The 15750-nt window shown below is 43.8% G+C and overlaps 1 protein-coding gene across 1 annotated transcript in view; it reads left to right on the top strand.

Moving 5' to 3' along the window:
- The window catches only part of CFAP99 (cilia and flagella associated protein 99), a 37751-nt gene that overhangs the window by 2424 nt on the left and 19577 nt on the right, over positions 1–15750 (top strand). Inside the window, exons 2-6 of the mRNA XM_028728882.2 lie at positions 4069–4199; positions 6533–6677; positions 7911–8005; positions 9095–9207; positions 13909–14077. Coding sequence (XP_028584715.2) covers positions 4069–4199; positions 6533–6677; positions 7911–8005; positions 9095–9207; positions 13909–14077 — 653 coding nt within the window. The remainder of the gene's footprint in view (positions 1–4068; positions 4200–6532; positions 6678–7910; positions 8006–9094; positions 9208–13908; positions 14078–15750) is intronic.

The following is a 15750-nucleotide window of genomic DNA, read 5'->3' as shown; positions in this document are numbered from 1 at the left end:
GTGTGTGTTTTTTTCCGGTAGATAGTGTGTCCTAGGGAGCCATCAGGTTTTTTGTAGATTAGGACGTCAAGGAAGGGAAGTTGGTTGTTGGCTTCTATTTCCATAGTGAATTGTATTTTGGGGTGTAGGCTGTTGAGATGTGTGAGGAAGCTGTCCAGTTTTTCCTTCCCGTGTGGCCAAATTACAAAGGTGTCGTCAACATATCTGAGCCAAAGTTTGGGTTTGTGTTCTGACTTGTCTAAAGCATTGGTTTCAAAGTGTTCCATGTACAGGTTTGCGATGACCGGTGAGAGGGGTGATCCCATAGGTGCTCCTTCTATCTGTTTGTATCTTTGTCCATTGTGGATGAAGTACGTGTTGGTTAGGCAGTGGTTGGTCAGGTCCAAGATGTATTCGGGGGGATTGTATTTGTTTTGAATGGCTGTCAAGGCTTCATTAATGGGCACTTGTGTGAAGAGAGATACAACATCGAAGCTCACAAGTAGGTCATTGGGATGTAGGTTTTGCTTCTTTATTGTTTCTATGAACTGGAAGGAGTTTGGAACGTGTGAAGAGATGGATTCTGCATAGGGCTGAAGTTGCTTGGCGAGAAATTTAGCGAGATTTTGTAGAGGTGAGCCTATGGAGCTGACTATTGGTCTGAGTGGTGTTCCTTCTTTGTGTATCTTGGGGAGGCCGTAGAGTTTGGGGCATCTGGATGATTTTTCTCTGGGGATGATTCTTAGCTGGATTTCTTCACTGATAGGAGAGGCTTTTATTTTGGATTTGGTGGTTTTTTCCAGATAGGTGGTGGGATCTGTTTTTATAGGTTGGTAGGTAGGGTCTTGGAGTAGATTTGATAGTTTTGCTTGGTAGTCCGATGTGTTCATCACAACAGTGGCATTACCTTTGTCTGCTGGGAGAATGATTATGTTGTTGTCTTTCCTCAGGTTGGTGAGTGCTTCCTGTTCTTCTTTGTGTAAATTGCTTCTGGGTGGTTTGCTGGAGCAGAGGATGTTGGTGACTTCAAGTCTGATTTTATTGGCTTCATCTGGGTTGATTTTGGTTAGGCTAGCTTCGACTCCGCATATGATGTTTTCCGTGGGGATGCGTCTCGGGGCGACTGCAAAGTTGAAACCTTTGGAGAGTACTTTGGTTTCAGTTGAGGTGAGGATCCTGTCTGATATGTTATGTACTGTTTGTTTCATGGGTTGTTGTGGAGGGTGGCTGGGCTTCTGGAACACTTTGAAACCAATGCTTTAGACAAGTCAGAACACAAACCCAAACTTTGGCTCAGATATGTTGACGACACCTTTGTAATTTGGCCACACGGGAAGGAAAAACTGGACAGCTTCCTCACACATCTCAACAGCCTACACCCCAAAATACAATTCACTATGGAAATAGAAGCCAACAACCAACTTCCCTTCCTTGACGTCCTAATCTACAAAAAACCTGATGGCTCCCTAGGACACACTATCTACCGGAAAAAAACACACACCAACCGCTACTTACATGCACAATCACACCACCACCCTGCACAAATAAACTCCGTAGCCAAGACTCTCATCTCCAGAACCAAACGCCTGGCTGACAAAGACCACTTGACAACTGAGTTACAGAATCTCTCAAATGTGTTAATTGCCAATGGATACCAACAAAACAGGGTTACGAAGCTAATCCAAAAAGAAACACCCCCCAAAAACCGAGACACAGAAGAAAACAATGGCATGGCCCTCCTTCCTTATATCAAGGGCACTACAGATAAAATTAGCAAAATCCTCCATAAACACAATATCAAAACAGCCTTTTGCGCCAACCAAAAAATAGCCAATATCCTCAGAAACCCCAAGGATAAAATCCAGTTGGAAAACCAAGGGGTCTATGAAATACCCTGCAAAGTCTGCCCAGCCACGTACATTGGACAAACAAACAGACGAATAAATGCACGTATCGCAGAACACAAGAATGCCGTCAAAAAAGAAGAAAAAACTTCCTCTCTTTTCCAACACATGAAAGAAACAGGACACGAAATTAATTTTGCAGATTCCAAATTGCTCTCTAACATGGAACATCACCACAAGAGAATAATCATGGAAGCCATCGAGATAGAGAAACACCCTCACAACATGAACAAGCGTGACGACACATCCCGCTTGCCAGACATCTGGAAATTAGCCCTCCCCACAAAAACTGACACCAGATCCAGAGGCACACAGAACGCCATCACCAATCAACCACACCAGACCCAAACCCAGACCCTCTCCACAGATAAATTACAGACACCATCCAGTAGCCAAACCATGGTGGCACCTCCGGATGCTGCACCCCCCTGCAATCCCTACACAGATCTGGCTGGCACAGGCCACAAAACCACAGCTCGCCCCTATACACGAAGCCAAGCCAGAGCACAACTAAATGCAGTACAGCCATCTTCTCAGAAAAACTCTTCACAAAGTTCAAGAGGTCAAGACACAAAGGCTTTAGCAACTAATCCATACCTAATGACCCACCTAAGTGGTACTCAGGATATCACTCAAGAAATCACTCAAGATATCCCTCAAGCAATTAAGGAACAAAAGAAGAAAAGGCACACTAGCCTGGGAACTGCCTCTCTGACCACACCTCCTCGACAGTATTTATAGGAACTCAAACACTGAGATCCTGCTCTGTGCCAGTAACAAGAAGCCGAAAGCACCAGCCTGAAGATGACGAGTGAGACCTCGTCGAAACGTCGCCTAGACACCCCAACTTTTACACGGGAAGACACCCGAGGACACCAAAACCTGCATATATATATATATATATATATATTGGGGGGGGGGTGTCAGCTAAGCCCTGTCCTGCATAATGAATCACACGATGCAGCACACAAACACCATTTCAATGGCCATCAACTTTTTTTGGGGGGGGCAGCTTCCCCAAATATTTTATTGGGGGGGAGGGCAAAGGGACCTTGACCCCTAGGTGTGGGCTCCGAGGACTTCTCTCATGTTGCCTCTTCATCGCTTTTCCTAGTCTAAACGAAGTGGTTCCGAACCTTTTTTTGGCCATGCCTCACCTAAACATTTCTAAAATCCTGATGACTCCCCCCCGCCCCGACATATAATTCTTATTATTCAAAAAGTGAACTCCTATTCAAGTGGAGGAAGCCTAAAAGGCCATAAACTTGGTCTAAACAAGCTCGAATTGCCCCTCCTTAAAAATCAAATTGCCCCCCTTAAAAATCAAATTGCCCCCCTGTTGGGAAGCACGTCTGCAACTGTTCCTTACAAGGGAGTCGCTCCAACCCCTTGATCATTTTGGTGGCCTTTTTTCTGAAGCTTTTCCAGCTCCTCCTTGAGGTGAGGCGACCAGAACTGTACGCAGTACTTCAAATAGGTCACCCCGCAGATTTGGATAATTGGCATTATGATATTGACTGTCCCCTTCCCCCCAATTTCTTTGTAGTGTGGAATTTGCCTTATTATTTTTTTATGGCCACCTCACACTGAGTCAACATCTTCATTGAGCTATCTAGTATGACCCCAAAGTCTTATTCCTGGCATCATGAATGTGGAGTCTCAACTTAATATTTAGTGTGTAAATATTAAGTAGGAACTTCTGGCATATTCTGAGCTCCCACGCCCCAGTAAACCTTTTCAGTAGCATCCAGACTTGCAGTGCACAAGGACACCCAGGCAAGGAAACTATTATACCTCCTCCCCTGAAATCTGGGAGCAGGGGCTAGATGCAACAGAGAGTCCATAGTTTAGGGCTTTTGAATTTTTATTTTTTTAACAATTGTGTTGTGAACTCAAGAGTACGTACTTCGAAATAAGCGAAGTGGCATTAAAGAATTAAATGCAAATTTTTGAAAAGAAAGAAATTGAAATGTCACAAAATGTGTTTTAGTAGTAAGTGCAAAGAAACCTGGCATTTCGAATTCAACTCTGAAAGTTTCCCCCCTTATCTTTTCAAATACTACCCCTCAGCAGAAATCTCAGCATATACTTGGGAGAGTAGCAGCACTAGTGTATCATGAAAAACAGTATTTATACTTAGATTAAACTGCAACTGATGACAATATATACATTTAATGATTTACAGGAATCTTGCATGTGAAGATGGCCAGCCAGCTGAAGCACATTGAAATTGTAGTCCAACAGCTTAATCGTTTCAATCCTGAAAATGAAAGTGTTGGGCATTTCTTGGATGAAACAGCTGCTAAAGCATTCCAGGTATGCAGAATCCTACTTCATCCCGCACAGTTTTCACATTTTAAGTTGGCTGTCTTCCTTTCTTAGAACTAAGCAAGATTAATCTTAATGTCACCAGATATCAAAATGCTTTAAGTGGATGGGGGAGAAGTAGGAGCAAGCAAACTAGATCAAAATCCCAGGGTGGTGGTGGGGAATAATCTGAAATATCTGGCTTGGCATGTTGTTAGACTAGTCCTCTGAAATATTAAGTGCAAACACTTAAAGTTTGTTATTTTTAAACCTCTAGATAAATGCATTAGTTATAGGTTAGATTTCCATTTAAACTAGTAAGAAGATCGTATGCCTCTACTTTAGAAGAAGGAAATTAATTTTAGGAATAGCACAAGAATATTGACATAAACAGGCCTGAGTGTGATGCATTAATGGATGCCCAGGTGTTAGTTGCTGGACTGTGGAAATTATCTTAGAAGCTCCACTTGGTTTGGGATGTATGCCAACCATTCTTATCTTTGTCTCTGCTACTTTATATGATGGAAAGATAAGTGGGGAGGCAGGAGCAGTGGGGGAGGAGATTCTTAAAAATAGAGTCCTCAGCCCTTTGTTGATCTTGCCATGGAATCCAGGAGAAGTGTGGATTCCAAAGTGGACCTACGTCAAATCTGCTCATTAATCTTGGAAGTGTGGATCAAGTGAGTCTGCTTTGGAAGCTGAATTTGCCAAATTCCTTTCCTATTCCTAATACGTTTACACAGAAATCTCATCCATTCACCTTGACAGAGCATTAACCAATCCTATTTTGTCCCCTCTCCCTACATCATCTCTCTGCACAACTGTCATCAAGTGGGTGAAAGGAATAATGCTCCTGTTTCTTATCCCTATTCCATTTTTTCATTTGCTCTTTCCCCATAAATCTCCTACTCCTATTCTTCCCTGTTCCCCCTTTTCTGCCCGTTAGCCTCCTTTCATCCTCTTCCAGGTCCTTAATATGCTCCAGAAGTGCTTCCTCCCTAGAACATGTGAGATCTTAATCCCAGACTGACTGACAACCTTCCCTCCACAGAAAGAGACTGGACTGCAAAGCTGGTTGTCAAACAAACCTTTGTTCCTTTAGCAGCTGGAACATTTGAGAGTTCAGTGGCAACACATTAGCTCACCCATCCATTGTCAGAGGCTTCTGTGCCACAAGCACAGAATGTTTGCATTGTTATTTTCCACCACTGCAGATGTTGCTGCAACAGGTCAGGGGGCAATAGAAAGCTTGACCTGGTCCACAGGCCTGAGATCCACTGCCCTTCTCTAAACCCTGACTTGTTGTCTTGATAATTCCTATTAGGAAGCTCAGATTTTGCTGTGAGGAACTGTAGTTCTTGATTAATTATCAAAATATATGTATCATTTGGGAACATGTATGTGTTGTTGTGCATGTGTAACAGTAAAACGCACCAGCTGTGGTTTCTTGCCTTAGCACAGGGGTCAGCAAACTTTTTCAGCAGTGGGCTGGTCCACTGTTCCTCAGACCTATTTTGAGGGGAAAAATGAACAAATTCCTACGTCCCACAAATAACCCAGAGATGCATTTTAAATAAAAACACACATTCTACTCATGTAAAAAAACCAGGCAGGCCCCACAAATAACCCAGAGATGCATTTTAAATAAAAGGACACATTCTACTCATGTAAAAACACGCTGATTCCTGGACCATCCGCTGGCTGGATTAAGAAGGCGATTGGGCTGGATCCAGCCCCCAGGCCTTAGTTTGCCTACCCATGCCTTAGCACTATGAGATGAGGGGCAACAACACTTTGCAGAGATCTCACTTTGACAAGCATGAAATAAATTACACAGCCACTGACTTCAGAGAGCAGCCCATCATGACAAACTTCACTGTAGATTTTGTTATGGGACAAAAGGATGTTTGTTATGGTCCATCAGATGTTCCACTGTTACAGAAAATGGTTTAGAAAGAGCTACAACATAGAGCACAAGGTGGAATACAGGAAACACTCCTCTACACGTAACATGTTTGTCCACCTCAAGAACTGGACCAACCTCTCTTTGAAAGTAATCTTGAACCATATGGCTGACCTCACCCAGAGTAGCTATGCTGGAAAAACTAATGAGTACAGTGCATAAGAAGGAGCTTCCTTTTCCAGCAAATTATTTGTGGGCTTCATCTTGTTAGAGACCTTGGATTGTTAGCTCTATGGAGTAGTGACTCAAGCCAGTAGCAATCTTTGTATAGTTCCTTTCTTAATGGCCAATCCATGTTAACATTGGGCAGAGAATTGTGGTGTTTTGTTCCATGTGTTGGACTTTGCTCCCCAAATTGTAATCAATTTAATCTCTACAGGCTTTCAGTGTAACAGATGAAACCTTTTTGATGGCAACTTTATCTGGCTGTATAGAATATAAACCTCTGTTGGATGTGGTGGTCAATGCATTTTATACCAGAGATGGAAAACATTGCCTGTTGTCTGATCATAATCTTTACGTTGGTAGGTATTATCTAATCAGAATATAATGATTTAGTGTTGGGTATTACATAATTAGTGTTGGGTATTACATAAGGGACGCGGGTGGTGCTGTGGGCCAAACCTCAGCGCTTGGGACTTGCCGATTGCATGGTCGGCGGTTTCGAATCCCCGAGGCGGGGTGCGCTCCCGTTGCTCGGTCCCAGCGCCTGCCAACCTAGCAGTTTGAAAGCACCCCCGGGTGCAAGTAGATAAATGGGGACCGCTTACTAGCGGGAAGGTAAACGGCGTTTCCGTGTGCGGCTCTGGCTCGCCAGAGCAGCGATGTCACGCTGGCCACGTGACCCGGAAGTGTCTGCGGACAGCGCTGGCTCCCGGCCTCTAGAGTGAGATGAGCGCACAACCCCAGAGTCTGTCAAGACTCGTCTGTATGGGCAGGGGTACCTTTACCTTTACCTTTACTATTACATAATTACAATATAATGACATAGGAAATTTACATCGGGTTGTCATTATCATTTATTTGCAGTCAACAGACTATATATATGTGTGTGTGTGTGTGTGTGTGTGTGTGTGTGTGTATGTGAGCCATAGGTTCGCCACCACTGACTCAGAGCCTCTGGATGAGCATATTCTGCCTAAAATGGTGAGGCTGAGTCATGAAACCGCTAGACACACTGTAATAAGCTTGAGAAAAGCTGAACCAGATAACTGCCACAAGAAAATCACTGTGGCAAAGAAGTTGGGAATTTCTCCTGCCAACCTAGCAGTTCGAAAGCACTTCAAAGTGCAAGTAGATAAATAGGTACCACTCCGGCGGGAAGATAAACGACGTTTCCATGGGCTGCTCTGGTTCGCCAGAAGCGGCTTAGTCATGCTGGCCACATGTATGGCTGTATGCCGGCTCCCTCGGCCAATAAAGTGAGATGAGCGCCGCAACCCCAGAGTCGGTCACGACTGGACCTAATGGTCAGGGGCCCCTTTACCTAAGATATCAATAGAAAATAATGTCTGTCATTGGCAGCTGACTATGCCAAACTCTAATTCCACCAGCTACAATTATGTGATGTGACATGCTTTCCTTCTGCACCATCATTTTGTAACTGGTGGGCCTCAGTAATTTTCATGTGACTCCTGGGGATCAAAAATTTGAGAACCCTTCTATATACTAACTTTGCACTATTCCAGTAACGTTATCAGTTTTGTATCATTATCCATATTCATCCATATAATGCAAATCTATTTTGTTTCTGATAGTTGTTTGTTATTTGGCCACTTTTCAACTGGATGAACTTGGACTTCAGCAGTTCTCAAGAATGGTTAAGGCAGCAGATCCTGTTAAAATATGTAAGGTAAATAAAACTGATGTAGTTAAGCAATTAATTTTTTTTTAAAATCCAACATTTTTGTTATCCATTATGGGTTAACTGGTTCCCCCCAATAATGTATTAAATTACATATCTGGATATCAACAACGAAAAAGTTTCATTGTCAATCAACCAGACAAAGGTTGTCCACCATATAATTACTTGCCTCAGCAAATGGCAAGCTACCCCTCCTAGTGGTGCAGCAATAAAACTGCTGTCACATTTGCAAAGCTAAGCAGGGTCCTTTATGGTTTTAAATTGGATGGGAGACTGTTCAGATTGCTGCATTGCAGAGGGTTGGACTAGAATCACTAGATGACATTTGGGATCCCTTTCCAATTCTATGATTCTGTACCAGATGGGTCGGATCCAAAGTTGTTTGTCCACAAAAGGAAGGGCTTCTTCCATTCACAGAAGGCACTGAGATCCAGTGAAGACTGTTATTTTCAGTTCCCCCTGCAGCCTTCCCCTGCCTCCTCCCATATTGCTCTGTACTTTCTCCCAGCCTAGTGAAACAGATTTCTATTACACAGGGGACTGCAGGAAGAAGTAGAAATCAGCTAAAATTGCCTCTCAACTTCTTCTAGATATTTATTTATTTATTTAGTATATTGCCCAATACCCTCAGGTCTCAGGGTGGTTCACAGGATAAAATCAGAATAGAAAACCACAAAGTACACAATCAAAATAAAAACAACAACCCAATAACCCCCACCCCCACCCCCAATAACTCTCAATCTAACCCTGTGGTTGCAGGATATTCAGTAATCTCAACAGAATTCAAATAGACATAGGAACAGATGTGGACTGGTTCCAGTCAGTGCTTTTTTTCTAAAAAAAATGTTTAGGGGTACTCTCATTTTCCTACTCATATTGAAATACTGCCCCTCAATGAGGCCAAACTTAGATTCACAAAATGTTTAGGGGTATGTGTACACCTGCGCCCCCCCCCCCCGAAAAAAGCACTGGATGCAGTTATTAGGACAAACAAAGTACAATATCTGACCCAATGTTTAAGGCGGCTACTGGGTTTTCTCTGATTTTAAATCCTTAACTAGAGCAAATTCTTTTTAGTTCCTTAGATTCTTTTTCGATGTTGTAAATTTGCACACATGGATAAAAGATGAATGGAACCAGATATATGATTCTGCCTATGTAAAAGAAAACTGGATCGACCCATTGCTAAGGTAAGCAATAATCAGTACAATCCCATTCGTGTTAAATCAGAAGTGAGTCTCATTATGTCTAATGGTGATTACTCCCAGAAAGCGGCATAGGATTGTAGTTTGTGTCTGTTAATAAATTAATGATAATTAGATTATCTTAAGCATCACTTGCATCCCAGAAATTCCAGTTCGCCGTGGTTAGTTTATAATTTATATATTTATTTGCAAGGAGGCTGAACTGTTTGTTTTACCAAGACTTGGGTAAGCAAACAGGATGGAGTTGGTCTTACCTGGGTACTTGATGCATCATCAGGGCAGATTTGAGGGGTAGGGTGGGGCTGTAGTCTGTAGGAATTCCATCTCTCTTCCAGTCTTCCAGTCTGCTTAAGTTGGGATCTAGTGTGTCTGTACTGGGAAGTCAGGACAGATTAGGGATTCTGTCGGTTTACCACCTGCCCTGGCGCCCTGTTGTCTTCCTGCCTGAGCTGACAGAGGTGGTCTCAGATGTGGTCTTGAAGACTCCCAGACTGTTGGTTCTGGAGAACCTGAACATACATGCCTAGTCCACTAAATCTGAGGTGTCTCAGAATTTCATGGCCACCATAACAACCATGGGTCTGTCCCAATATCATGTGGTAGTCCTCAGCATAGTTGTCAACCGTCCCTTCTTTGGCAGGAAACTCCCTTATCCCAGTGCCGTGTCCCGCTGCTGTCCCGGATTGATGATGTCCCTTAAATTTCCCGGGTTTCAAAGGAAGCAGCTCCTCCCCCTCCCTCCCTGCCGGCCAGGGAGGAGGGAGGCTCCATCTGTGTTGCTTGGCTGCGTTGCTCATCCAATAAGGAGTCTTAGAATGACTGGAGGGTGGAGCTTGCATGCCTTGTGCCGATCAAATCGGCTGCGTTGCCTGGGGACTTGCCTTTACTCAGCGCTTCCCAGCGGAGAGGGGACGGTGGTTTTCCTTGCTGCATCCGCTTTGCCAGGTTGCTGTGCTGTGGGAACCACCGCTTGAGGCTTCGTTTGGCTGCTGGCTGGGCTTTCTGCCTTTGGCTCGGAGAGGCTCAGAAGCTGAACATACCTGTGACCAGAAAACCCCTTATTTTGGCTGCTGATCCCTTATTTTCAAGGCTGCTGGTCCCTTATTTTCAAATCTGTAAGTTGACAGCTATGGTCCTCAGCCCTGATCTGATTTTCTCAACCAGGTAGAAGGAGGATGATCTGAGAATGCAACAGGTGAGATCACATCCTGCTGAGATTTAGCGAAGTTTTTAATGACTGATGTTTTAATGTATTTTTAATCTTTATTGGAAGCTGCCCAGAGTGGCTGGGGAAACCCAGCCAGATGGGCAGAGTATAAATAATAAATTATTATTATTATTATTATTATTATTATTATGGCTTCAGTCATTTCCCCCCTCCTCAGAAGTGGAGGCCCTGATAGAATTATCTACCCTCGGAGGTTAATGGAGGCAGCTCTGTAGGATTTTCCATCTGATGTGACTGGCAGTCCTATCAAATCCCAGGATGACCCGTGGAATATACAGCTGACCTAGGCCACTCCCATATTCATCCCTAGGCACCCTTTCTGACTTGCCTGCTTGTTTTATTCCAAAGTTTACGGCAATGAAGCAAGCTGGGCAGTGGCTTGAATGCCAGTGGAAGAAAACTCAAGACGAACGAGCCTACTCATTGTTAGTGAAGACAGCGAAGAAGAACGTACCTGTTTCCATTGCACTTTCACTATGCTACCCAGTGGAGTTTTTCTAGGTAGTAATGAGGCATTTTACATTGCGGCAGGTGGAACAGACAGTGGCATGCTTTGAAAAACATTTTGAAGATAAAATTGCTTGGGCCCATCATGACTTTGATTAGGTTACATCACAAGTGAATCTCAAGAAGTCTCTAGAGTGCAGTCTAGTCCTGTTGGGTTGCCAAAATTTCAGTTGTTGTGACTCAAGGAACTTGGACCAGTATGGGAAACTGTGGCTCCTTGCCCCTTATGGCTGATAAAAGCTAGCAAGGAGGTTTGGGTCAGGGAGGCTATAGAAAATGGTCCTTTTGTGTCTAAGAGAGTGAGGAAGCAGGGTTCATTGATTCCGCTTTGCTGGAGGCCCAGCTCCATCAGGCACCTCCTGGGCGCCTTTTTGGCTGAAGAGCAGGTACAAATGCTCTAACTAAGTAAATAAAGTAAAGGCAGCAGTGGTAAGGAAATGCCTTATAAATCCAGAAATTTAAATTAATATTGTCCATTTCCTGGGCTGGATTTTTGAGCGGGTGGTCATTAACTAGCTCCAGGCTTTCTTGGATGTAACTTTTTTTTTAAAGCTCTATTTCAATCAGAATTCAGCCCTGGTTTTGCCATGGAAGCTGCCTTGGCTACCTCTGTGTTGTTGAGCATTTTTAGGAATTCATACTGTATTTTGTTTTTACATTTTCTGGCTTTTAATGGATTTTATCTGATTTGTATTCTATCTCTTTAACTTGCTTTTAAACCTTTGTGTATAGCAACTAACAAACGTAATACATAATAACAATAACAATAATAACTAATAATAAGCAAGGAAAACAAAAGTTATTCAGAACATAACGTAAATGTGGGACTTTATTAGTGACTCAAAACAAGCAGAAGCAGAAACTTTGAACATTGAAGTTGTGAACAGTGCAAACCTATGCATATTTATTTAGTAAGCTGTGTTCCATAGAGCTTACTCCCAGGTAAGTGTGCACAGGAAAGCAGCCTAAGTAGCTGTAGTGCATTGGCCCTCCTGCTTTGCCATACAGGAAGTGTCTGAGTCAGCTGTTGGGCACTGTGGTTTCCTCTTAGTTCGGTGCTGCATGACCTTTCCTCTGTAACCTCTTGTTATTAAGGTTCTTAGGAACAGGGGAAGCTGCCTTATACCAAGTCAGACTATCGGATCCTCTAGCTAAGTGTTGTTTAGACTTACAGGCAGATTTATCTTGTATCTGTGTTTTAAACAATAATAACAATCCAATATGTTTTTGACTCGCTCTGTCCATTTTGATTTGGAATTTAGATTCCAAGCTACTCTGTATAAAATAAAGCTCGGTCCCTCTGGCTTCACTCTTCTAGGGAATGTAGTTATAACTTGCTCCCCTTTGGGCAGAATTAGATTTTTTTTTAAGGCACAGGAGTCCCCCCCCCCCCCGAGTGGATTAAACCTCCCAAATGGCAGACATATACCGTATTTTTCGCCCTATAGGACACACTTTTTCCCCTCCAAAAATGAAGGGGAAATGTGTGTGCGTCCTATGGGGCGAATACAGGCTTTCGCTGAAGCCTGGAGAGCGAGAGGGGTCGGTACGCCCCAACCCCTCTTGCTCCCCAGGCTTCAGGAAGCTCTGCGCAACCCTCGGGAGCCTGGCGCGAAGCCACGCCGGGCTCCCGAGGGTTGTGCAGAGCTGCCTGCGCTCCCGGGCTCAGTGCAGCTCCGCGCAACCCTCTGGAGCCCGGCACGAAGCCGCGCCGGGCTCCCGAAGGTTGCGCGGAGCTGCCTGTGCTCCGGGACTCGGCGCAGCTCCGAGGAACCCTCCGGAGCCCGGCACGAAGCCGTGACGGGCTCCCGAGGGTAGCGCAGAGCTGCCTGCGCTCCCAGGCTCAGCGCAGCTCCGCGCAACCCTCCGGAGCCCAGCGCGGCTCCGGCATCGCTCTGGCTCCCGTTCTGGGGCTGGGGTCGGGGGAAGCTCGGGCTTTCCCTGCCCCAGCCCTGCGCCTGTGGGGGGGGTAATTTTTCCCCCTTTATCCCCCCCCCCCATCTAGGTGCGGCTTATGGGCCGGTTTGTCCTATAGGGCGAAAAATACGGTCGGTCCAGGGGTTGTTATGGGGAAAGTAAAAGGGATTTACTTTTCTCTGTAATCCATATTATGGAGGGCAACCCCGTCCTTCTTTAGGGCAACTAAAACTCTTAAATTCATATTCGTTTTATGTATTTGAGGGTTGGGGAGCGGTGGGTTGTCTCTTGTACTTTCCTACCTTAAAATAAGTAAGAGGTGACTGACTGGTGTGTATTCTTGATTGTCCTTTTTTAAAAAAGATTAGCAGCTTCAGATTGGTGTTTTTTGGTGTTGGGAGAAGACATCCTCCAATAGACGTTACAAGATGAGGCTGCCCTTTATATGGCCTGCTTAATTCTCTGCTGGGTAGCAGGGACACCTCATTATCTTGCTCTTGGGTAGCATAGCATCACAGGTACTTCCCAGAGTCCAATTGGTGCATTCCATCGGAAATGGTATGTTGAGGAAATGTGGATCTCAACATCGAATACTTGAAACTGTACTTCCCAAAAATTTACTAACAAATTGGGTCATTCAGGCCACATATGATATGGTCATGGATTTCATGAAACTGGAAGACATTGTGTATTAATGTTTATATTATCCTCAACCTAAAAGACAGGGTAAATAAAATTTTAAAAGGCATTGGGGAAAACTGTATATAGTTTATATTTACCAAAGTTAACAGGCATAAAGGGACTTGATTTTTACCATGTCAGACTGTTTCTCCACCTAACTCAGTTAGATGGCTTCAACTCTCAAGGCAGAGACCTGATTCTTTTAACTGGAGGTTCCAGGAATTTAACCTGGAAACTTCTACATACAAAAAATGTACTTCCCGCTGAACTGTGATTCCTCCCTTCCATAGTCTGTTAGAAAAGAATATAAGATAAAAAATGAAAATAAGGTTATATATTCTTTTTGTTTGAAGATGGCAGCCCAAAATGAAACAACTGATTGATCAGCTTGATGACAAATCAATTAAATGCACTGCTACAGCATCAAAGACAACTGAACCAAAGGCGTTTAACTTGACAGTCCCTAATCCACGAGCTATTATGGTTCCTGAGCTAATTCCACCAGTAGAAAAAACGAAGCCTGTGAGTGCTGCTTTTTTACCAAAGAAAGTTTGTCTGATTTCTGATAATATCTGAACCCTAAATAAATTAACAGACTCTAAAAGGCAAGCCTCAGTTGGAGAAAGCGCTACGTATTAATTATTGAAGATGAATCCTATAAAAATCTTGTTTTTCTGTAGGGTAGTATCATTGGGCCATTGGGCCTTGGCAGAGCTACCTGCAGCTGTGGTGGACCCCAGTGGGTCTCCCTGTGGCAGACCCTATTGGGCCTCCCTGGGCCATATGTGTACACGCCAGGTGCCCCCAAAGTTGGGCGATACCCAGCACCTATACTTTCTCATAATACTATAATTGGGACTGGAAGTAGATCCAGAAAAGAAAGTACACCAGATGTGCTGGTGGCCACAGCTTTAAAAGAAGATTAAACAAATCCATGAATGATCATGGAGCTCTCAATATCTACTTGTCATGATGACTACCGTATTTTTTGTCCCATAGGACGCACCGGCCCATAGGATGCAACTAGTTTTTTGGGGGGGAAATAAAAGAAATCCCCCCCCCCAAACCAGGTCAGGGAATCCAAACCAGGTCGGGGAACAGCAGGATTGTGGCGCTCTGCCTCCCCGCTGAGCTTGTGGGGCTGGCGCTGGGGAGAAGCGCGCTTCTCCCCAGCGCCAGCCTCCAAACCAGGTCGAGGAACAGCGGATGGTGGCGCTGCGCCTCTCCGCTGTCCCCCAAGCTTGTGGGGCTGCCCGATGTCTGCCTGAAGCGCAGGGTGCTCTGCTTCAGCGCTCCCTGCGCTCCATGCAGCAGGCTGCTATCTGCAGCCTAGGGAGCCCTGCGGGAACTCCCGCGGGCTCCCCAGGCTTGCGGATAGCTTCCTGAAGCCTGGAGAGCGAGAGGGGTCGGTGCGCACCGACCCCTCTCGCTCTCCAAGCCTCAGCGAAAGCCTGCATTCGCCCCATAGGACGCACCCAGATTTCCCCTTCATTTTTGGAGGGGAAAAAGTGCGTCCTATAGGGTGAAAAATACGGTATATGGAAACTGTAGATTCGAAGGCAATATGCCACTGAACAGGGTGGATAAAAATCAATGAATATATATATATATATATATATATATATATAGTTTTTTAAAATTTAAATTGGATTTTTTAAAAAAATTAAATCGGATTTTTAAAATAAAATGCTTTTGAGGGAAAAATCCTTCTAAAGATAGTTATCCATTTAAGTTACATTACAGTCCAAAGGCTATTCATCAGGAAATAAGGATTCATTTTAAGTTTTTCATGTGTGCTAAAACTCACAAGTTTTTTTTTTAATTGTTAAACCACATCAGTTAACTAATATGGATACATATGCTATAATGTTATTGTTTTAGTTCAATAAATTGTTTAAATTGTTATTAAGGAAATGATTATTTTTCTCCTTCCAATAAAGCACAGCAGAAAAGTTGTCCAGATATAAACATTTAACTTATGAAACCTCACAATAATTTCCTCATTATCTGTCTATGTATTTCTCATAGTGTAACCAAATCAGTAATTTTTGATATAACTGTAAAAACTACTCTGAAAATTTATTATTCCAAAAATGAAACCTTCATCTGGTTGTAAATATTAAGATGATACCAGCAAGAATGAGTCTTTCTGTAAAAAAATGATTTAAGTCAAGTCTTACTGACTAGTGATTTAA

Source organism: Podarcis muralis, chromosome 6 (assembly GCF_964188315.1).
Source record: "Podarcis muralis chromosome 6, rPodMur119.hap1.1, whole genome shotgun sequence".
Lineage (NCBI taxonomy): Eukaryota > Metazoa > Chordata > Lepidosauria > Squamata > Lacertidae > Podarcis > Podarcis muralis.
This window is presented reverse-complemented; position numbering and strand designations above follow the sequence as displayed.